This window comes from Mesitornis unicolor, unplaced genomic scaffold, assembly GCF_000695765.1.
Source record: "Mesitornis unicolor isolate BGI_N332 unplaced genomic scaffold, ASM69576v1 scaffold7969, whole genome shotgun sequence".
Lineage (NCBI taxonomy): Eukaryota > Metazoa > Chordata > Aves > Mesitornithiformes > Mesitornithidae > Mesitornis > Mesitornis unicolor.
In genome coordinates this window covers 17,381-40,528 of record NW_010205166.1, presented here as the reverse complement: position 1 = coordinate 40,528, position 23,148 = coordinate 17,381, and the positions used below count along the sequence as shown (strand labels likewise).

The 23,148-nt window shown below is 35.7% G+C and overlaps 1 protein-coding gene across 1 annotated transcript in view; it reads left to right on the top strand.

Annotated features, from left to right (window-relative positions):
• The window catches only part of CASK (calcium/calmodulin-dependent serine protein kinase (MAGUK family)), a 34,934-nt gene extending 12,379 nt beyond the window's left edge, over window positions 1-22,555 (top strand). Inside the window, exons 5-11 of the mRNA XM_010191301.1 lie at window positions 851-886; window positions 3,669-3,865; window positions 4,842-4,957; window positions 10,214-10,294; window positions 13,338-13,540; window positions 15,780-15,863; window positions 21,153-22,555. Coding sequence (XP_010189603.1) covers window positions 851-886; window positions 3,669-3,865; window positions 4,842-4,957; window positions 10,214-10,294; window positions 13,338-13,540; window positions 15,780-15,863; window positions 21,153-21,329 — 894 coding nt within the window. The 3' untranslated portion in view covers window positions 21,330-22,555. The remainder of the gene's footprint in view (window positions 1-850; window positions 887-3,668; window positions 3,866-4,841; window positions 4,958-10,213; window positions 10,295-13,337; window positions 13,541-15,779; window positions 15,864-21,152) is intronic.
• The last annotated feature ends 593 nt before the right edge of the window (window positions 22,556-23,148 follow it).

Below are 23,148 nucleotides of genomic sequence, written 5' to 3'. Positions count from 1 at the left end.
TGGAAAGCAAAAGGAAGCGGCTTTAAACTGCACTACAAACCAAGCTATTACCATCACATCTTTAACACAAAGTACTTCTGTTGCATATGTATTCAGGTAGAAAGGTGCTGTTGATCTCCTGTTTTTTCTAAAGTATATCAATGTTACAATTTGTGTTGTTTATCATTTGTCATTGTTTGGACCACTGTAGTAACTGTACATGCAAGTTCCTTCTGTAAGAGTGCTGTCAATATCATGAGTTCATGGGACTAGCTAAAAAAAAACCAAAACAGAGTAACTACTCCTTTAACTATTAAAAAAGTTACAACTTAGAAATTATTTGCCATGAGGTAAAGTGCTTATTAATTAATACAATGAAAAATAATTGTGGATGAAAAATTTAAGACATTTTTGTGAATTAAATTGAATTAGTAGAGCAATTAGTAATTATAAACTTATTCCTCAGTACAATTAATTGGATTGCACATTTTTAATAATACTTTTTATAATAGTTATAATAGTCATCCTTCTCTTTTAAAAACAAGACTTAAGTATTAAGTGGAAAAGGCATTCACATAAAGAGCCTCTTTCACTTGACAGTGCTTTTGTGTTGAAGATGCTGAATTATTTAATAAAAAGCACATTCTCTATCTGCTTAAACTTTTTACCTGCTTTCTTCAGCTTGCTGCTAAACAGCCTGAGTTTGATTTTTCTTTAAGAAAAAAACATTTCTAAACATGGGTCAATGCTTTATACTTTTGTCTGACTTACCATTTTACTGTAATGTAGTATGAATCACTAACAAATGGTGTTGTATACCCTTAAAAAGTAAAATGAAAATTTCTTCTCCTGGGTTGACTTTATTCTGCAGGACTTGCCATCGACAACACAACCAAAAGGACGACAGGTGAATAGATATCCTCCATGGGAATTTCTGTAAACTTAGCTGCTAGTGAACATCCCTGCTTATCTTTCCCCACCCCTCATATCCTGTTTGTGCTGGACTAAAACATTTAAGCTTGGAAAATTAGTTTCATTTTTTTCATTTTTCTTTTTAACTCATTTGTGGCTAATTCAAAACAGCATTTTTTTAATGTGTCCATGTGTGAGAGTTTTACAAAGTCACTGTAAATTTAACTGCACGTGTTGTTTTAGTTCAGAATGCATTAATAGACTTACTGCTGTGCAGTGACCTGTGCAGATTTTCATCTTAGAGGAAAGCTCAAATTTATATTTCAGCTTAAGTGGAGACTAGTATGGCAAGTGTCTAATACTCTAAAATATTATATTGACAAAGATTTTAAAGCTTGAGTTGTTCTATAATTATCAACATTAACAAAGCTCTTAAAAAAAAATTAAACCATAAGGACAGTTTCTATCAGAAGCTGATAAGTCTGAAGATAGCCTCTTACATTTTCAGTCCTAAGACCCAGAGTCAGTAACCTCCCTTAAAATTGTTACCTTGATGTTAGTACATGTCATCGTGGACCACAGAAAGATATTCCCTCTCCAGAGAATTCCAAGAAAGCCCTTAAGGGCTCTGCAGAGGATTCCCTATGATTCCCTTTGCAGCTTTAAGATTTTTTTTTTTTTTTTTTACTGCAGCCTCCAGACCAACACATACCATCAAGTGATTTGTGATTCATCTTCAGTAACTTCTCCACTTATATATAGCCCTTCCACAATCTGCCTCTGAATCTTAACTGTGGACTCAACCTCTTACTCTGCAAAGAGATTTAATAACTCTTGCAATTCCATTCAGAAGAACCAATGGACTCCATGATCTCTGTGTTGTCTTTGACAGTCCTTTTATGCTACTGTCTGGTTGAGTTGGCTGGGATATCTATTACAAGGATGGATTGCTCTCACTTCATGTCCCATTTTAAAGCTTACAGCTATATAGTTTCTTTAACTTTCTGTGGTCTTCTGATGTTTCCAGCTGCCTGAATGTAGTCCTGGAAAGGCTCCATGAAAGACTTTACAAGCTGTTGTGCTGGGTTTTGTTTTCCTCTCCTAAGGTATTTTTCCCAAGAGAGGAGATTTTGTTCAAGGCAATATTGGAATAATGGTGTTCCTTGTATTCACACCATTTATAGTTACCTGTTTTTTTCAAGAGTCTTTTCCCATTGAACCAGCATATCTTTTCACATAGCTTGTTGTTCTTGAAGACAGTAAAGGCTTGGATAAGAGGTAGATTACTATCTGTAAGAGAGTCTGTAAGATTTCACAAACAGCCAATATATGGTGGATAATGGCTCAAACTGGAGCAGGGACCTGAAAAACAAGGAAGTTTCTAGATGTAAAAGTACTGCTTACTTTTCTAGACTTATGTTAGATAAGGTTGAGGTGTAGTAAGGGATTGGTTCAATACTGATTATTTCATAGAAAGCAAATTACTAAATAAACATAGTTGGTTTCAAAATATTTCAGGTCATTAAAAGAAGTTGCATTGCTTGTCTAAACTCACACATGCAATGCACAGCAGAACAAGGCTCACATTTAGGATATTAAAATATGCATTCTATATTGGTATGACCATCTGATGCTTTCACTGTAAACAGATAAAAATGCAGTACAACATAGTGATTAGCCATTTTAACGTAATTTATTCAACTGTTGGGTTGCACATTGGATTACTGTAGGAATGAACTTTTTAAAGTGCCATGAATAGTGCTAACACTGCATAGTTACAGCTATTTTTGGAGCAAAATTTGAACAAAGTTGGAAAGTGTTTCTTACAGTGTAAATGAAAGATATTACTTTTAATGTGATTTTAAAAAAACAAAAATCCAGCCTATTTTTAGTAAGGAAATCAACAGTAGAATATACTTGGGTGTCTGTGATGCTATGGGGTAGTCTTTGAAGTTCATAAATTGTACAGATCACCCATCTTGGACGTGACATTTAATTCTGATTTTAAGATCCTTGAGTGCATCAAGGCTGTAATTGGCAACCAAAACTGGAGGTCAATTTATTTTTATTTTCCAGGATTGAGACCTCACTAAGACAGAAAGCAAGGATTGGTATATTATTTTAAACTGTGAAGTCAGAATCTAAATTCTTTCTGTTAATGTTTCTTAGGGAATAATTTGCTCAAATTGTTAGTTTTCATTTATACAGGATTAGACTTTTACTGAAAAACCCATGGAAAGAATTACCAATATTCCTTCTAACTAACTACATTTTGCAACACAAGAATTCCTATTTGATCTAAAAAGAAAGGTACTGAATTTTCAGTCTAAATACTAAAGATCAGTAAGGGAGCCAAAGTCCTTTATGCTGTCCAATAAAACTTCCTGTCACACAAATTTTTAAAGCTTATCATGAGACTTCAGTTGGCAAATACAGCACAGTTCAAGTTGTAAGCTGCTGACTTTTAGTCTTTAATGATTCCTGAGAGTTGATTTGAGGGACTCTCAGTTTATTACATGTGTTTATTTTTGGTGTTCAATTTTTAAAGTATGTAAAAGGCATGAGCTTTCAAAATAACATCAGATGTCTCCATGGTTTGCTAGGGGTTTTTTTCTGTTTCATTTTCAGCTATCACTTATGCTTTTGCCATTCTGTTTCTTCCTTTGCTTGTTGCAAACAGTATGTGTAGATAGATGCACACATCAAATATTCATGTTACTCTTAATACTGTACTAGTAATAATACAGCAGTGTCTCTTATAAACTCTTTTTTTATAGATATATGTAAGAGCACAATTTGAATATGATCCAGCAAAGGATGACCTCATTCCTTGCAAAGAAGCTGGCATCAGATTCCGAGTTGGTGATATTATCCAAATCATTAGCAAAGATGATCACAACTGGTGGCAGGGTAAACTTGAGAACTCCAAAAATGGTACTGCAGGTCTTATTCCTTCTCCTGAACTTCAAGAATGGTATGACTTAGGTTTTCTGTAAAAATTAATTTAGCTTTGCTTTTATTTCTGTCTTCCATGCTTTTTGTTGTTGTATAGCTAGTTTTTGTATCTTTTTTCTTTTTCTTTTTTTTTTTAGGAAAAAAAGTCTACTTATTACCTCAGTTTGTGTGACATTGATTTTCTTTCTCATGTATGCATAGCAGTAAGGGTTGCATGCAATATCATATGGGTGGTTACATTAGGAAAATAAACACCTGTTAGTAAACATCATTTGAACTTTGATTCAGTGATGTTCAAATATTTTAAATGTATCAGGACAAACTCTGGCAAGCAAGTACTGAGCCATGAATGTTATGGCCTAACACAAGAAAGTTTATCAATGTGGATAATCTAGCCCAAAATATTTCACACAAGATTTACTACGTAAAATAATTAGAGTGCTGTGGAGGGTTTAACAGCACCTGTGCCACCTGGACTTGCTAAGAGAGATTTTGCTAGAAGAGAAACTGAGGTAGACAGACATTTCAATTCATCTTAAGAGCTCCCTTGCAAGCCCTGACATTTGAGAGACATGGGAGACATTGGTATTCACTGCAGCAGGAACACTTGCAATACTTCACCCTGAAGATCAACCTTAAAACAGTTTCACAACAAACACAACTTGCTCTGAAGTAATTTAAACCATCACCGTCTTTTCAGACCTCATGCTGTTCCAGTCTAATCTGCTGCAAGTGGTCTGCAGCCATTTCAGTAGCTACCCTTCCTCACATGCTCATGATCTGTGAGCTTTAATGATGAATTAAACTATGAATTCTTTATATCAAAATACCTCTGTATGTAAGCACTTCTAAGTCATCAAAAAAAAAGCTTTGAAAAGTTTTACTGTGCTCTTCTCTTGTACTATTAAAAAGTCTTATTTTCCTAATTCATACTGTGTGGCTTTTAAAAAATACATTGATTAAAACAAAAAAAATTTTTCTCCTCCCTATACCAGGCGAGTTGCTTGTATTGCCATGGAGAAGACCAAACAGGAGCAACAGGCCAGCTGTACTTGGTTTGGAAAGAAAAAAAAGCAGTACAAAGACAAATATTTGGCAAAGCACAATGCAGGTATGAAAAAAAACCAACCCAAGCATCTTTAACAGGTTAATTTTTTTGCAATCTAAACCTTGCCATTAATTGTTCCCCTGGCACTGTTATATAAACCTAGTGAGTTACTTGGGAAAATACAAAATTCTAATTATGTCAACATTATTCTGCTTGTTCTTTGCTATTTAAACATGTAGCTTCATCAGTGAGAGGCAAGCTGCAACAAAATAAATGCATTGTAATATATCCTAATATAGGCTTACATTGGTTTGGGTTTTATTTTTAAAGGAGCAGTAGAAACCAAGAGGATATGAATTTCGCAATCTATATAATTATCCTGTGCTCTTCAGAAAACTTCTCAGTAGCATCCTTGTTACTACGTGGTTTTTAGTATAGATTATAAACATCATAACATAATGAAAGGGCATTTTTCTTGAAGCCTTACAGCTGAAAGTGGAGTAAGAGCCATAGCATAGTCAGTGTGTTATTTACAGGTACCAAATAGAACAAACTGTGGACGTTTATCTTCCTTGCAGTGATTTCTGCCTGAATCCTAAGTTTTGGGTTTCTATTTAGACAGCTGAAAAGTTGAGTTGTTTTAGAAGATATTGGAAGCCTGTAGAATAAGAGATCTTTGCTGAGCAAAATTCATTAGTTTTAGTAGTAAAGAAGGAAGACCTCCTCATTCATGAGCAGAATTTAGTTCTTTTCTTCTTTTAAGGTAAAATACTCAATGTGTTGAAACTGTCTCTATTGCTTTTGCATTGATATAACATACTGTGATCATAAATATGTTGCTGTGGTCTCTTGGGAGATTTGCAGAGATTTTTATTAGACTTAAAAGATATAACTGTCCAAACAGTGTAGTGAAAGTACCTTATATATTGCATTAATTTTGTGGGTTTTTTCATTTTTAGACATACCAATTAAACAATATAAATCTGTATTTTCACATTTCTCCTTACCTGTACAATCTGTGTGCAGTATCAGAGGTCTTAATATATCAGTACTACAGAATTTATATTTACTTCAAAGTCATTTGAAAATGAAATCTAAGAGAGTAAAAAAATAGTAATTGCCATTTATACTTTTTAATTCATCTTCACACTTAAGATTTTCACAGTTAAATATAAAATTACTCATTACCCTGAAAACCTGTCTGGATTGTTTCTAAATAGTTAATTATGAGACAAGTAGAGATTGCAAGCTTTAACTTGATTTTCTTCCTTTTGCTGGTTTGCCATTCTGGTTGTTTTAATGTTTTTACTTCATTGCAGTAGCCCTAAACCATGTTTAACAAAAACAATTGAGATTGAACTGAATTTTATGACTGAAAATCTTTGACAATACTGATTTTAAAGTATTGTCAATTGCTCCCAGCATACATTCCCACAGCATTGCTCCTCCCTTCAGTTGTGCCAGATTAACTTTGTGTGGCCGTGCTGTTAATTGGATTAACTGAAGGACAACTCAACAAAAAACACTTATTCTTCTTCTTTAGGGCAGTTACATTTCTTAATACAGTGCAACTACATAGTTAATGATGTCAATGGGACTAAGCACGGTATGCTACAAAGGAATAAGCAAAGGAAAGAGGATGGCCAGGGAAGGACAAGGAGCAGACAATACTTTAGGAGTAAAACTAGCTCAAAGACTTTGTATCAATGAAATCCCTGAAAAGAAGGTCATCTAGACTATCTTGGTGTAGGGGGGATGATTTGAAGAAGGTTGGTAGCACTTTGAGTGACACAGTTTGCTTGCCACCATCAGTGCTGTTAGTCACTTTACATCAGAGCAGAGTGTTTGCCAAATATTAGAAACACAAACATTAAGGATTATCAAAATGACCATAAAAGAAACTGTTCTTTTCAGAATACCATCTGACACTTCCCCTTCCCCCTAAGAAGTCAAAAAGTTAATGAAAGTGCAGATTGGAATCAAGATTTTTCTTAGAAATGTTTATTGATCTTTGTGTCCTTGAGGTATTAAAGGTGATGCCAGTAATATTCGGGGAAATTATGCCAAATGTAGGATATTAAGAGATTCACTGAAATGCTATGGTGCTCACGTGAGTTTTTTAAGTTTAACTAAGGTGATACTGAATCTCCTTCCTCTGAGCAACTCTCACATCCAATATTATTAGTCAGAAATACGGCAGCACTGGCCTTTGCAAGCTTTCTGTGCCTCTGTCTCAGAATAAAAACCAGATCTTTTCTTTCGTTAGATCCAAAATAAGTATAATTAATTTGGAACTGAGAAGGCTAATCCAGATGTCAAAAAGTTGCTCTTACAAGAAAGTAGAATTTATTTCTCTTATAACTTTGTATAAAGTTCAATAAATCATTTTGCAGTATGCAGTCTATTTGGGCTTCCCTGTTGTTTTTTGTCTTAGGGATAAAACTGAACTAGAGTGCTGAGAAAATGACCTAGTAAAATACTTCATGGTCAACTAAGACTTGTGTGGCTAGCTACTGATTTGACAGCTAAGATTTTGGTGTGATATATATTGGCATATGACTGGAAGTAGAAATGAAATTATTCTCATTCAGACATAGTTTATGAAGTGAACAGGAGAATGTTTCAGTTACTTTAGAATTAAAAACATATACATATATTCTTCTTCACAAGAAAAATATCATCCCGTTTTTCTTTCCTCCATAATTAATATTAGAGTATTGTGTCCTTCAGGAGACAATTTCACAATCGTACATCTTATCATTGTAAAGTCAGTTTTAAACCACAGCCCATGGGGGAAAAAAAAATATTTTTCATTATTAGGTTCACTGACATTTTTATAAATGCTCTAGAGATACACTGCAGTGATATCTAGATATATTTTTTGTTTCTTTTACTGAAATGTTATTGCAGGACTTCATAAAAGAACGCTCTTTAGGACATAGTTGAACTATGCTTCATATTATGTATAATGTAGAAAATTGCCAAGCTTTTACAAAATATGTTTATCATTTCTTGATGTGATTTATTTGCCTTGTGTTTAGACTATTGCATGGTAAAGTTTATTTTGTGCATATACTTTTTATTTTACTAATATATTATGAGCCATATCTCAATGACCCCTGTACATTTTTCATGCTGTCTTACTCCCAATGGCCTCTGTGCATGTAAGTAACCTGTCAAGTGACAATGCCTCTTTATTTGCTTCTTACTGTTTCCTTTCAAGAACTCCTTTTCTTTATTAGCTAGTAACACAGAAGCATTAAAGTTCAGTCTTTAAATGTGCCCTGTATTCCTCATATTTTGTGTATATTAAAAAATTAATCATTTTTCTTTTGCATCTGAAAACCCTACAATCATTAGTTAACTCCATGTAGACTGAGACGCATCTTCTCCATGCTGCTAGTTTGTGATGAAGGCATTAATATGTATAATTTCTGTTGTTTGTTCCTGTCATTTGTATCTAACATAATGTGGTTTTGTTCAAGAAGAAAATAAAGGATTGATTTCTTTAATAATTATTTTTAATGGGAAAAGATACTTGCAGGCCTAGATGGTTAGAAAGGTGTAACTGTTTAACGTGTTGTAGATCTTTAGTCCTTTCTAATATGGAATGAGTTATTAATTGGTTTAAATAGTGTGAAGTTGCAAAAAGGACAGTAGCAAGCATTCCATGTTTGTAGGTTTGTGGAATGGAAGAAAAATATGACTAAACTCTTGCTTGTAATATTTGGGGAAAGGTTGAAAGAGACTCTTCATTATGATGAAATTCAAAATACTTCAAATGGACCAGGAAGTTTTCATATCTGTATCATTTCAAGTTCTTGAAGAGTTGAGTTTGTCAACTGACTAATTTGGAGTTAGACCAAATTGAAGTAGTTGTTACTTTTTCTCTAAGGTAAAAGACTGCCACTGAATTTAAAATCCTGCTCTATAAAAAAATAATTGAAATCCTTTGCTGCTGGGACTTGAGTACAAAGAGCATGTGCTTTCTGGTAGGCTCCACAGTCTTAACTCTGATCTTAGTGGCTGGGGACTTCTGGAGCAAGCAAATTAAAGTTCCCACCACTGCCTACTTTACTGAGGGGTTTTGGATAGAGGGAGAGGGATAAATCTGGACTCATCCTAAAAAATGGGTATAGTTGAGGTGAATACACCAGTTTAAGACTTGGAAGCACTCAAAGATCATGTACTTTAGGTGCAGTCTCTCCTCTCTTCTTTTTATAGCATCCATAAATACAGAACTGAAAACTCTTGTTCGTGACTCTGCTCACAATTACTGATTTGTGTAATCTTTATGAATATAATTAACTGCCTCCTGGCTTGTTTTTTCATTAGAATTCTGCAAGAATTACCACAGAATTTGTGTTATTTGGCACAAGAGGAATAAGGTGTTTTTAATGAACAAAACTTGATTTATCAATCATTATATACCCTAGCAATTGACAGTAGATTGTTAGGCATAATGGAATTCATCCAATTTCGACTACAGTGAAAATTATTTCTGAAATAATACTTTTACAATTTTTCCCTAAATATGGTGGAAGTTCTTTTATGTAATGCCATCACTTTTCGTTAGAATTCTCCATTCTGTCACAAGTTTTAAAAGCATGTCAATTTAACTGGCACCTGTGTTTAAAGAGAACTCTAATTACAATTAATACGGTGATAGTTTTGAAGAATAAATACCACAAAGTATTAACACTTTTCTCTAATACATTAATACGTTTCTCATAGATCTTGTTAAAACACAATTATAGAAGTATCTCTATCTTTAGTGTAAATAGATGTTCTCATATTGTATTCATGTTGGTCACTGTCTACAGATTTTTCTTTAGTATTGCTATTTCTTAGGAATGCAGATGTGAATGGCATGCCATTTTAGCTGATTTTTGTGGTCTGCTGAATACTGCATGAAGGGACATGCGAACTTTCCTGAGCATTTCAGTAGCTTTGTTATTGCTTTTTAATGGTTTTTTAAATTAACACTTGTGTTCAAATTGCATAATGAAATGGTTTTATTTTCCGTAACATATTACTTCGTATTGTAAATCTAAAACTTGCTAAAATTATAATTTGTGGTACAATTAATTATCACCCTCAATTTGCATTTTTTTCTCATCCCTGTGGGTGTTTCTTTTTTGTTTTAGTGTTTGATCAATTAGATCTCGTCACATATGAAGAAGTAGTAAAACTGCCAGCATTCAAAAGGAAAACACTAGTCTTACTAGGTAATTTTGAGTTATTATTCTGAATGTAACAGTATAGTTTTGGACCCCTTCTGGCTGAAAATTTATAATTGATTTTTCTGTTGTGGATTAGGTGCACACGGTGTTGGAAGAAGACACATAAAAAACACACTCATCACAAAACACCCGGACAGATTTGCATACCCCATTCCTCGTAAGTAGCAATGTTCAATGTAGCGCAAAATAGTTTGTAGCATCCTTGACAACATACCCCATGTACTACTACATGTGGTCAGTTCTACTGAGACAAAGCCTATCTTAAAGGTAGAAACAGTGATGGCACTGGGTGTATTTCTTTTGTTGTTTTTTCAGAGGAAAGGGTAGTAAAGAACACTTTTACATTGAATGTTTCTTAGTATTCACAAAACTTCTTGTTAAGCATACTTCTCTCTACCCAAAATGTTTGCTGATTTAGAATAAAGGCTAAAACACTTTTTGCTTTTCCTGTACTAATTTTACGTTAACAGTTCAGGTAAGACTGAAACAGCCATGACGTTTAAAACTGCATATAATTCTCATGAGAAGAAATATAAACTGGATTTAGAGGCACCCTTTAACATGTACCTTATCTGAATGTTTTAAATTACTTTGCACAGCCTAGCCTTGAGGATTGGTATTATACTAAAATAATCTCAAGTTTCCAGAGATGACAGTAAGAAAAAGAAAACACAATTAACTTCACTACTTTCAAGTGGGTTTTTACAAAGAGCACAGGGGTGTTTTCCCTTCCTGACAATCTCTGCCAATACCATGGTGTATCCTCCTACATGATCTCTTGGAGATGCACCCTTTTTTTTTTCCTCAAGCCAGGCATTCTGAAACAAGAGCATCTGGCAGCTAACTCTGTCCACTCTATTTCAGGCTGACTTCAGAAACACCATACATGGCTCAGAAGTAACAGTAATGTCCATTATGCATTAATTTAATGTTCTTTATACCTTGTCAGTGCTTTACTTTAAAATTGAAGTTAATGGTTTTTTTACCTGTAAGGATTTTGTTGTTACTAAAAGTATTATTTTTAAGAACTTATCTGTAAAACTGTTTGAAAGGAGAAAAGGATTAGTTGGCTGCTGATTTAAGTACCTGGGGCTTGCTCACTAAGGAGTTAGACAAAGACCAGTGCCAGCAGAAAGAAAACAAAAAGACCTTGCTATTTTGAAAGCATGAGCCATTAGATCAACCCAGCAGCAATGTGAAACTGCACTGTTTGTCACACTACTGTTTATATCTAGACACTAAAATTCTGGATTAGACACTTTAAAAGTGCGGTGTCAAAAGTATGTAATGTACATTGTGTACCTGTGTTATTCATACAGACAAGATTACATGGGAGAACAGAGTAGTAATCCAGCAAATATGTTCATTCTCTATTACAAAGAACTAAAACAAAAAGTAATAAATGTTTTACAGTATACTTTTCTTCCAGTCTCTCTGAAGTACTAACTGTATAGCTGTGGGGAGGTAGAAGCTGATCTAGTTATTTTATCTTCAAATACCTATTAGAATGGACTAACCTATATGATGATTACCATGTCTTAGATTTTGCCTGCATTAGGTTCCTGCTCTGAAAGCTCTGAAATTGCTTCACTGATTACAGAAGACGACTAAAAACACTAGACTGCAAATTAGGAGGAAACATCAGTATGACATTTAGATGCCTGTTTTAGATGTCATCTGACCTCCAAAATGGTCTCCTTTAACTGCTGTGTTATATCTTGTGTGGATGTTTCAGATTTAAGCATTTAGGGCATTTAAAATAGCACTTTATGCTGGTGTTTAGAGACCCAAATTACTTGCTTATGTTAGTGACATACATAGGTCATATAAAATGTATCACATACACTTTAAGTATTATGGGAACCTGATCTGCCTTTCAATTGACTCTAGGTAATTGGAATTATTCACTCCAAATCTCAAGGATGGATTTTACTGCATTTTCTGCATTTGTTTTACAAAACTATGGTAGAAGTAGGCAGCTTTTGAGATAGGCCTGGATGGGAGTGGAGTTCTAGGGAATGCTTTATGAAGAAATTATCTGCCTACTGAAAGCCTGATCGTAAAGGTCATGTCTTACACAGTGTTACTTAATTAAAAGGATTAGTAGGCCATACATCTCTTACCACATAGATCTGCAGAAGCAATATATTCAAAAAGTATGTTATTGCTAAGTAGCTTTCATCTCTCTTGACAAGTAATCAGGTCCTCAACCACTTTTTAGACTTAACATTTTCACACTTGGAAGAATAAAACCTTATGAGAATTTAAGTAAAAAAAGGAAAATACAGAAACATTTTTGCAAAATAAGAGGATTTGGGAGAAATGCAGAGTATGTAAGTTCAGTAGACTTAGGGCAGCAGTGAGTAGTATAGTGATATTATATGTTTTATATAATCCATTGTTCCTGAGTTTCTTAAAATAATAACTATGATCTGTAATAGTTCTATAGAACTTTTGATCTTTGAAATATGCTAATTAATTCTCAGAACATTGCTAATTAATTCTCAGAACAGTAATAGGTATAATTAAAAATAGAAGATGAGTTCAATTTTTGGATACCTTGTTTGGAATTATGATAAGGTTGTTGGAAGATCTGTTACTAGATTGGGAAGAGATGTGATGTTTCAGATATGTCATCAATATAAATGTGATAGTTGAAAAATATGAGAGGAAATCAGTTTGTGAGGGAATATTAGAAGAAAGATAAGCAAGTGGATATCAGCATGCCTATGGGGAAAAGAGGAACAGATGACCTACAAAATCACCCTCTTGCTGAGGGTATGCTCTGCCCCATCATCCATATCATTAATGAAGGTGTTGAACAGGACTGGGCCTAGTACTGGCCCCTGGGGTGAAATGGAGATGTTAACTGAGTTGTTTAGAAACTATAAAAACTCTGAGATCTGGCCTTTGTTTGCTGTTGAAAGCAGCTGATAGAGTATTACAGTCCTGACCAGGTAAAGGTTATGACCTTCTGTTCTTCCTCTGTTACTTTTTGATTTTTACCTTTTCCACATCCCATCATCTGCTTTTCCCAACACACATCCCCCAGGCTCTTGCTTTTCCCAGCTTCTGTCATTCTGCCTACTCCAAGATCATGCTTCATCGTTCTATACATGATTTGACTGGTTCAGTGAATAAGTATTGATAAACTTAGTACTACTTCTGTATTAAAAATATTTTGTATTTTGCATTCTCAGATACAACCCGACCTCCAAAGAAAGATGAAGAAAATGGAAAAAATTATTACTTCGTTTCACATGACCAAATGATGCAGGATATATCAAACAATGAATATTTGGAATATGGCAGCCATGAGGATGCAATGTATGGGACAAAACTGGAAACAATACGAAAGATCCATGAGCAGGGACTAATTGCAATACTTGATGTAGAACCTCAGGTAAATAATCAGAAGTATATGAAAATAGGATTCATCATAAATCCTCCAGCCTTACTTTATTGAGAGATATTTCTTTTATTGATTACACACTAGATAAGTAATGCATACAGTAATGTGGAACAGAAGTCCTTGAAACACCACAGTATCAATCTGTGAAGTAGAATTTCGGTAGTCGTGGCTAGAAGAACATACAGCAGAAACAGATTCATGTTGCTTGATATGCAACAATGACAGCTTAAAAATCTACTTACAGTCTGAATTCATAATATATTAGTCTCATGTCCAGTGAAATGTAGCAAAACAAGTGATTGTCATTGCTTGCCAGGAGTATTCAGTATTTTCAGAAAATTGTCTTTGATGCTGTATTAGAGAGTACTCTTGTTCCTAACTGACTCTTGGCTCCATATCGCTATTGAGCACAGTCAGAAACATTTGTGGTCAGTCATCAATATTGATCCTGTTTTCACAATGACCAGATCAGTGTTGTACCTTATAAACTCCTTTCTGTGTTGCGATATTAGACTTTTTGGAAGAGGGCTGGAAAGAAAATCAAGCTCTGAAGAAACACTAATAGTTTGTTAATTCATTATATAAAATCTTCAGTGGAAAAATTCTGACGTTTTTCCTTCAAAACATCCACGTAGTCATGGCTTTCAATTCACAAGGATGTCTTTATATGTTTAGTTAAGTGGAACATAATGAATATAGACAAACATGATGTTTATATTATTCTAGCAGAGTGAAAGAAATGGGAGAAAAGACAAATTACAATTGTGGCCAGTGCTGCCTGTTTAAATTTGCTGCCTTCTTTCTTTGTGAATGGATTCAAGAAGATAGAATTCTTTAAGAATTTCATAACAGAAATAAGACACCTGACTAAATTATTTAGAACAGTTCACACAGTATGGTGGTGTGGTGCTGTTCTGAAAAATAAAAGCCCACATTTAACAGTTTTCAGGGAAAGTGGCATTTATAGTTAGTTCAAATGGAGCAGCTGTTAAAAGCAAACTCTCTTGATAAACCTTTTCAACTACCATTATTCAGAAGCATTACAATTCTCAGAAGCCATTTTAATCTTTGTTAGAATATATTTACATTTGGTAACAGCTGCCTTTGCTACACTTCCTCCAACATGTGTCTAGCAAGCCTCTTTCTTAACCAGCTTCCTCATGCATCTATCTCAGCTCATTAAGGCCAGCCTATCTGTGGACTTATTCCTAGTCATCTTACACCACTTGCCTCTTTTCCCTTGGGGCACTCTTAGTTGTGTGAGCTTTCTTGACTTTCACATTTGAGGTTTATCTCTTGCTTAGAGGAGATTGGTTTAGATTATATACATAGGTAGGCTTCAAGCAGCAGAGATGAAAACCTCTTTAGCTTGGGAAAAGGATGGATTTGGGGGTTTTGTTCGCTGTTTTTGTTGTTTGAGTCTTTTTTTTAAACTTTGAAGAAGATGAAGTAGAAGGAGCAAAAAAAGACTGACATTTAGTGGTCTTTCTTTATCTTGTCCATCCATTTTTGTTCAGCTGAGGTATGTTTACTTGCTGTCCTGCATTTCAGTGTAGCTTGGATCTGTACCAAAGTTTCATGTATAGCAGCACTGTGTGTCACTCAGTAAATTATGACTAAGTCAGCTTTTTAATGAACTCTTTTCCACAGATTTTGTTCAGGGGATGGCACGGCATTTACTGCATTAGTGCTATGCTCACCTTTTAAAAACTTCACTATGCTTGCTTTTTAAAATCTTCAAGCCTCTCACATCATATTTTCATTTGTTTCAGAAAATAATAATTAAAAATTGTTGGTAGGTAGAAAAAGTCAGAGAAAAATAACTATATTCTAATCAATATTTATTCTAAATCACAGTTGGCTCTTTTTCCTATTTATGCCATGTCTGAATTTTTTTTACCTGGTGTTAATGATTCGGTTTAAACACAAACAGAATTCTGCACTCTTTGAGCCTGTATGGGAAGAGCTTCTCTGAAAATACTAAAGATTTCATTGTCTCGAAAGCTCACTTTAATTAAGGATTAAGGATTGCTTGACCACCAAAAATGTAAAAAAAATGCAAAAATTTAAGTGTCTGCATTGCTAGTGTCTTGACTCCAGATCAGTTAAAAACAAATGCCAGCAAATCATGAATTTCTATCTTTTGCTTGTGTGACTCAGCTTATTTTACATTGATTGTTGGGGGATTCTTCTAAAGTATCTGATTTTATTTCTATTTTTTTTCACCTAGGCATTGAAGGTCCTGAGAACTGCAGAGTTTGCTCCTTTTGTTGTTTTTATTGCTGCACCTACAATTACCCCAGGCATTAATGAGGTAAGGCATGTTGCAATCTAATGTCCTATCTGAGACAGAATTAAGGATGAGATTCAAATATTGTCTTGGTTTAGATAATTGTTTCCTTGTCTGTAAATGGAGAGGCAGAAAGACAGTTGTGTGACAGCTGTATTAAGTTGATTGAGATGTGTTTACTAACTGATTTTTCTAATTCAAAATATGAACTTAAAGTTGAAGGATCCACAAGATGTATTCCAAAAATACATATTCTTTTATTTAATTCCCTGCCCTAGCTCAAATATCTATTTCCAAATCCTTGACAAATCATTAGCACAAATTACTGAACTCTGAGTTGCAGTGCTAGCACTAGGTTACAGCTGGCCTGAACTGCAGAAATGGTCTGTGTGACTATGCTGTCATCCCACCTTTATCTTTCAGTAGTTTTTCTATACAGCAAATATATAGCAGATATAAGCTTATTAATTTTGAAGACTGTTCTCTAAGAATTTGAAGCTTTGACCAAAGCGGTGATTGCTTGTGGAATAATGTTAAATATTCATGGGGGTCTGAATTTCCTGCCTAGTTTTTATAAAGTATCTGCTCTGCAGATTGCTGTTTTCAAAGATTCATTTTTCAAGCAATTCTGGATTTATCTTACAACAGGGCAAACACTATTCAGACAAACACTTTATCTGCTCAGCCTTTTTAAACCATGATATTAAAGTATTTAATCAATTGAATTTGACCATGAATTTGTTCCAAATCTCCTAGATGTCGCCTTGATCATGTAAAAATAAACTCAGAAGCCCTGTCTCTACAGCCTGTTTCTATAGAAATGTAATTGAAGTATGAAACTATGACATTACTGCAGAGACTTGCAGGAAAATAAGGAACAAGACAAACATATTTAAATGCAAATACCCTGAACAATTATTAAAATAGCAACTAGAGAGTGAAAAATACTGGCCTTGAGCTGCAATTTTACTGTCAGCTGAGGCATTCCACTAATTCACTGTTGCTGAAGGGAGTCATTCTCTCTTAACTTGCTTCTGGGACATACACTGCCAGTCTGCGCTGGCATTGGCACTTACCAGATCCTTTTGTGAGCTACTTTAGCTCTAAGTTGGGTGTTGGTCAGTTTTGAAGCAGCTCACAAGGGCTCTGACAAACACCAATGCCAGCACAAGCATAGGAATGCCAGGAAGAGAGATGGGAGGGAGAAGGATCTTTCAACTTTCACAGCAGTAAGTTATGTCATTTCAGTGTATCTTATGGCCCCGTACCCTAACTGATAAATGTCACAATTCTAAGATCTCTCAGAACATCACAATTTGTAGTGTCAGTGAAGTGACAGTTTGTCTGATTGCTGCTGGTGGTGTATGCTGTAAATCAGTATGATCTTGAGAAAATACTAAGATTTTATATACTGAATTTGCCTTTGTGTAGGCAAATGGCATGGCATCACTTATAAAATAATTAGAATTATTGTTAGGATGTGTCAGGCAAGCGTTTTGCTTACAGCAGCGCTCAGGCAGCCAGGTACCCTGTGAAATTCTGTAATTGCCAGAGTTTGTTGCCTCTATACCTGTGTCTCAGCTCCCAAATGGTCTTCCTTGGTCTCCCCCATCTGGCAGTGGTACTTAACTTTTAGTCTTCCAGCTGCAGGATATAATGCAGAGACATTTGGGACAGTTCATATGAGGGAGAAAATGTTTTCCATGGTACACTGGGAAGAGGACAGAAATGTACTTTCTATAGTAGTGGTGAGGAAATATTTATTCATGTCACAGTATTTAGTAGTAGTAGTAAAGTATTATTTTCTAAATATTTGCATTCATGCTGTAAGAATGTCTTTATTTTAAGCTCTAAAAGTCTCTGTGCATGCAGGGATTCACTCAGGCACGTGAATTGCTGAACTGAGGCCACACTTATAAAGTATGCTAATTTATGAATCAGTTAAAGAAAGGGAGGGGCAGAAAATATTAATAGCAGCAGACCTTACCCAAATACAGGATCCTGTTTTCCAAGGTTTACTGGACTGCATGAAGGGAGATATGCAAATTGTGTCTGTGTGCTAGCAGCCTGCAAGACAGCAAAAAAGAGTGGAGAGCGCGTGTTTCATATTTCCCATTCATGCTTCCTTTTTGAAAGATTCATTTGCATAATGAGTATCCCTTTCTGTTTATCCTCTTATCCTGCTGTATTTATTTATTTACACTTTTTGAGAACACTTCTGTAAATGACTGTCCTTTTCTCCCCTTATGTTTTCTTATATTTCATCTTTGCTTTTCTTTTCATTTTCCTGCACTCGTACTAATTGTACATAGCTGCCAAAATGGTGCAGAAAATTGCCTGTAAGTACCAGCTAGGGGCTGACAAGGTAGTTCTGGTTATTTCAGTAGTTTTAGAATGTAGATATGCTTGTTTGCATTCAACATTACTTTCTCCATTGGAATAAAAAAATAATGTAACAATGACTTCAGATATCTGCACTAAAATTATCTGCTAGGAAAAAGAAACTAGAGGGCAAAATTTCTACTCTTACAGCTGCACATCTGAACTTTGTGGTAAAATCAGTGCAGAGGCCTGATCTTCAAAGTATCTCTCTTGAGTCATGTTAGCCTATCACAGACCACACAAAATATCTCAGTAACCAAGGTCCACACAGCAAGAGTTAGGAGGCAAAATGTTATGCTTTTCAACTGAATACAGCAGTGCACTACGAGCAGTTCTGCAAAACACAAAACCAGTTTAAATCATATAGGAAATCTCCCAGAGCGTACCCACCTGTCTAATCACAAAGGAAACTTAATTCAGATTAGTGCTGTGCTAACACAGAGAGAGGAGCGAGCGTATGAGGTGATATTGGAGTAGTTTCTCTTTCCTCCACCTGTTTTCTGCCTCCCATTGCCCAGAAAGCAGCAAAGAGGAGTTGACAGGCTCCACTTTTTTGATCTAAATCTTTACTGAGCCAAATTCGTCTGAATTTTAGCTATGCTTCCTCCCTTCCTACAGCCAAAGAATAAAAGGAATTTTTCTTAAGACGTTTGCAGTCTATCAGTTGTTTAAATTGAGGAGAATTTCTTTCTGTTGGAGCAAAATTGGCAAAGGCCTGATGGTGTGTTTAAACGTTGTTCACAGCCTTAGAAGGGAATATCAGTAATTTGTTAGGCTGTGATTTGACTCTCACAAGTGGCAGCTATTGTCCTATATACTTTAAGGCCAAGAAAACCCAGCCCTCAGAGACTGAAAATCTTGCTAGTGGCCATTATGCATGTGGGAAGGAGTTTATGGATGAAAGCCATGTTTCACTCCTTTCTGTCCCAGCTATGGTGGAGAAGGAGAGACGATAAGGAAAGTGAATTCAATTCTAGTGATAGGAAAGAAAAGTCTGTTCCAATAATGGACACACTGCTGCTCGACCCACCGAAAATGCCTAGTGCATGGGAGCTGAGGGAAGAAGAAAAGACACATGTTCTGCTCCCAAATACAAAATTACTGAAGTTGTGGCCATTAATTTGTCTGTCTGCAGCTAGCTGAACCTTTTTATAAATATCTTCTTTTTTGACAACGTTGAAAGCACAACTGCTGCAGAATATTCTTCTTGGAGAATAATCTGGGATGTTCACTATTCAAAATTTAATTAATAAATTTTAGAGAAAGAGAGAGGAACTTACTGCAGCAACATTTTTTGAGGGTGTTAGCTTCGAAGATGAATTTTGGCATTCAAGACTTGAGGAAACACTCAGCCAAGTCTGAAGTGGTTTGGAATGTACAAATAGATACTCTGTCACAAACACAGGTGAAATTTGGTCCCAAAATAAAACAAAAATCAAGAACTGTAATATCTTTTATTTTTGCAGAACTTGGGAAAGTTTTTAAACTGTCTGAAAACTGCTGCAATGCCCTTTCCCAAGCTTATCCCTTAAGCTTATCCCTTGTACAGAAGTGGACGTGAGGAGTATTTGGCTGACTCCGAATGAAATTTGTAGTGATTATCAAGTGAAGGCAACATCCCCCCTTCATTTGAGGCTTGCAGCTTCAGGAACTGTGACTTTGGTACAGAACTTCTCCTCCAGGAGTGGCTGGTTTCGTAGCTACAGGGAAGGAGAACTGTCTCAGTGCAGGTTTTTCCCATCAGAGGACCTGAAAGCTGCTGTTCCACAGCTACTTGTCACTGTAATTACAGATACTTGGGAAGCTTAAGAAGAAAAAAGAGGAGATGGGGAGTCTATTACCAGCTGGATAAAATTCTGTTCCCAGAATATCTTCTTGTGAAAACAGCTTATAGGCATTGTGTCTGTCCTTCCTGCAGTCAAAAACTCTGTTACAGTAAAGTGTACCCCAGTTGAGTGATCAAGAAGGGTGACACTGTAGATATTACAGAGCAGCAGGAGTCTATACTGTTCATATGTAATTTTGCCCCATATCCACCCCAAACTTGTAGGCAGTAAGGACACGATTACTCTCCTGTGGCTATTTCAAGGTTCCTGAAAGCAGCAAATTTTTTTTTTTTTTTTTTCATTTCTAAGAGAATCTGCAGGAAGATAACCCAAAGTTATAATTGGTGCAGAGCCCTAAAAAGAAGCCTTTTGCAATCCAGCTCTCTCAGAAAGGCAGATCTCCCTAACAAAGCACATCACTGGCTGCACAGTCTGGTAGCACAGATGCACTTGTTTCTGTATGGACACTGACACAAAGCCACACAAGGCACCAGTCTCTGCTGTTGCTGGCCCTTGAGTGTGGGCTGCGTGGTTCATCTTCAGATCTCATGCTAAAAGATGCTGGAAATGGCATTCTCTGAAATAGGAACTGTGGAGTAATGCGGAGTGAGAACTTCCTTATCAGTAAATGCTTGTTAAAGGAAGTAGACCTAGAAGACTGAGTTTGAGCAGTAAAACGTTACCAAAACTGGGAACTGCTGACACCTGACAATATACCCTCTCCTGTTTCTCGTGTTCTTACCTGGACACAGGCCCAATAGCTTGTATTTGTGCACTTTGTATGTTTTATTCATAGATGGTCTCTGTTGCTCCATGTCTCTGCTGCTTTTATAAGTTTCCATCCTCAACCTTGCTTTTTAATTGTAGACTTGTGTTTTGCCTCAAGTAATGTCAATAACTGAGTGCTGTTTGAATGTCAGCTTCAAGAGAAAAATTGTGCTATTTCTCCCGTGTGATTCCCATAGATTTAGGTGCTGGATCTAAACCACCCAGGCCTCCCTCAGGCTTTTTGCCCATTTCCTTCACTGTTAGCCACAGTTAGAAAGCTGTTGTAGAAGCGTACGAAAGGGTCTGACTTCTCTCCCATTTTCTGCCCACTGAACAGGATGAATCTCTTCAGCGCCTACAGAAGGAGTCTGAAATCTTACAGAGAACATATGCACACTACTTTGACCTAACAATTATCAACAACGAAATTGATGAAACCATCAGGCACCTGGAGGAAGCCATCGAGCTTGTGTGTACAGCCTCACAGTGGGTCCCAGTCTCCTGGGTCTACTAGACTGGGAATGAGGGAATTGAAAGAAGAAAAAAATCTGTCATTACTGGGAACCACCTCATACATGGAAAACCTCTTCTTTACTGACCTTGTGTCAACAGGTCTTGGCCCCTAGAGACTACCTAGATGTAGTGTGACCTAAATTTATAATTATTGTCATGTCCAAATAGATAGGAGGAGGGGGGAAGAAAATAACACTAATTTAAAGAGACAGTATCTTTTTTTAATCATTTCTCCTAAACTTTAATAAAATGTATCTTTAAATATGTGTATTATTCAGTCCTTTGGAATGTTATATTTTTGGAAATCATAGCTTTTTATTTCAAGGGCCCCTAAAAACTGCACAAAATAGATGCTGCTTTCTATAATCTATTTTAATAGTAATAATAATATGATTCTGTTACCTTAACTTGGGGGTGGAACACTACATTCTTTTTAGAGTCTGATTTTATGGATTGGAATACTTTGCTTTCCTTTATTTATTTGAAATAATTAGTCTAGCGGTTATGAAAAAAAAATCATAAATTTTAAAGGCCTTTCTTTGCTTCTTTTTTCCTAGGATAGTATTTTTAAGTACTTTTGTGTAACATCCAGATAATGTGATACTGTCTCTTTGAAGAACTCTGTAAAACTTTTAGAAATTTGAAATTGGGTCTTGACTCTTAATGCATGTGGACAGTCGCAAGCGTTCATGCCGTTGGTGTATCTGTGTTGAAAAAAACCTGTAATCTACAGCAAAGTACATTCCGTTCATGGGAACACGTACCCAAGGGAATAAAGTAAACTATTATTCTGACTAAGTTGTAAACCTATGCACATCCCTTGCATTTTGGGCAACTTTATAAAAAAACAAAACTGATTTTTATTAATAATAATCATGTAGTGAAATGTGTTTGTAATTTTGTCTCAATTTAATTTGTTGTAAGGTGGGAGGGGGCAATTACTGGTTTCACCATTTCAGATCTGTGTTGTCTGAGAGTATTAACGTTTTAATTAAGTTTAAGCAAAGAAATGCTGATTTTTAATATGTATGTAATTGTTAAAAAATGCACACATTTTAAAAGAAAATACTGTGCAATGAAGAAACCAGTTTAGGCATTGCGATAAACTGACTATTCCAAAAGACTCATCTGCAACAGCCCTGTAAATTCCTTTAAAAATGGTAATTGACTCTACAGTCTGACCAATTTTTTTTATTTTAAATATACTTCCTTTTATGTGTTCAACAACTAAGTGCTTTTGGGTCCTTCATTTCATCACAGGGAGTTTCAAGAACAAAACAGTGACTCTTGCCATGAGAAAAGCTTCCTTAAAGAATGCTCTGGTAGGGGCACAGCCTGTAGCCTGTTCCAGGAGGTCTGCTCCCACTGTAGGAGCACAGGTTGAACTAATTTAGAATTAGAGCAGACCCAAGAAAGAAAATTTAACCATCTGCTGACCCTGGTGTTTTGTTTCCCTTCTTCATGCTCTCACTGGCCTCGATGGTTTGCATTTTTTTTCCGAAAATGTTTAACAGAAGCAAGCATTGCCACCAAGAGGTGTTCCTTAAAATGATTTCTCCTAAAAGCTTGGTTGGCTGTGCTGTTGTATAGTATGGAGTTTAGTGTTTGTATCGAAATGATACAGTATTCTCAAAGGATTTATCCTCGGAGTTGAACTAGCAGCTGTCATTGATCTGTGGGCTGATCCAGTGTCGTGGGACCACTGCACGTGTCATCAGAAGAGGTTTTCCCAGTTGAACTTTTTTTTTTACCAGAGGGCTAATTATCATTAAGCGCATAGGTTGCTAATTTTCTCTTGCCTACTCCTGCTGCAGGTCGGG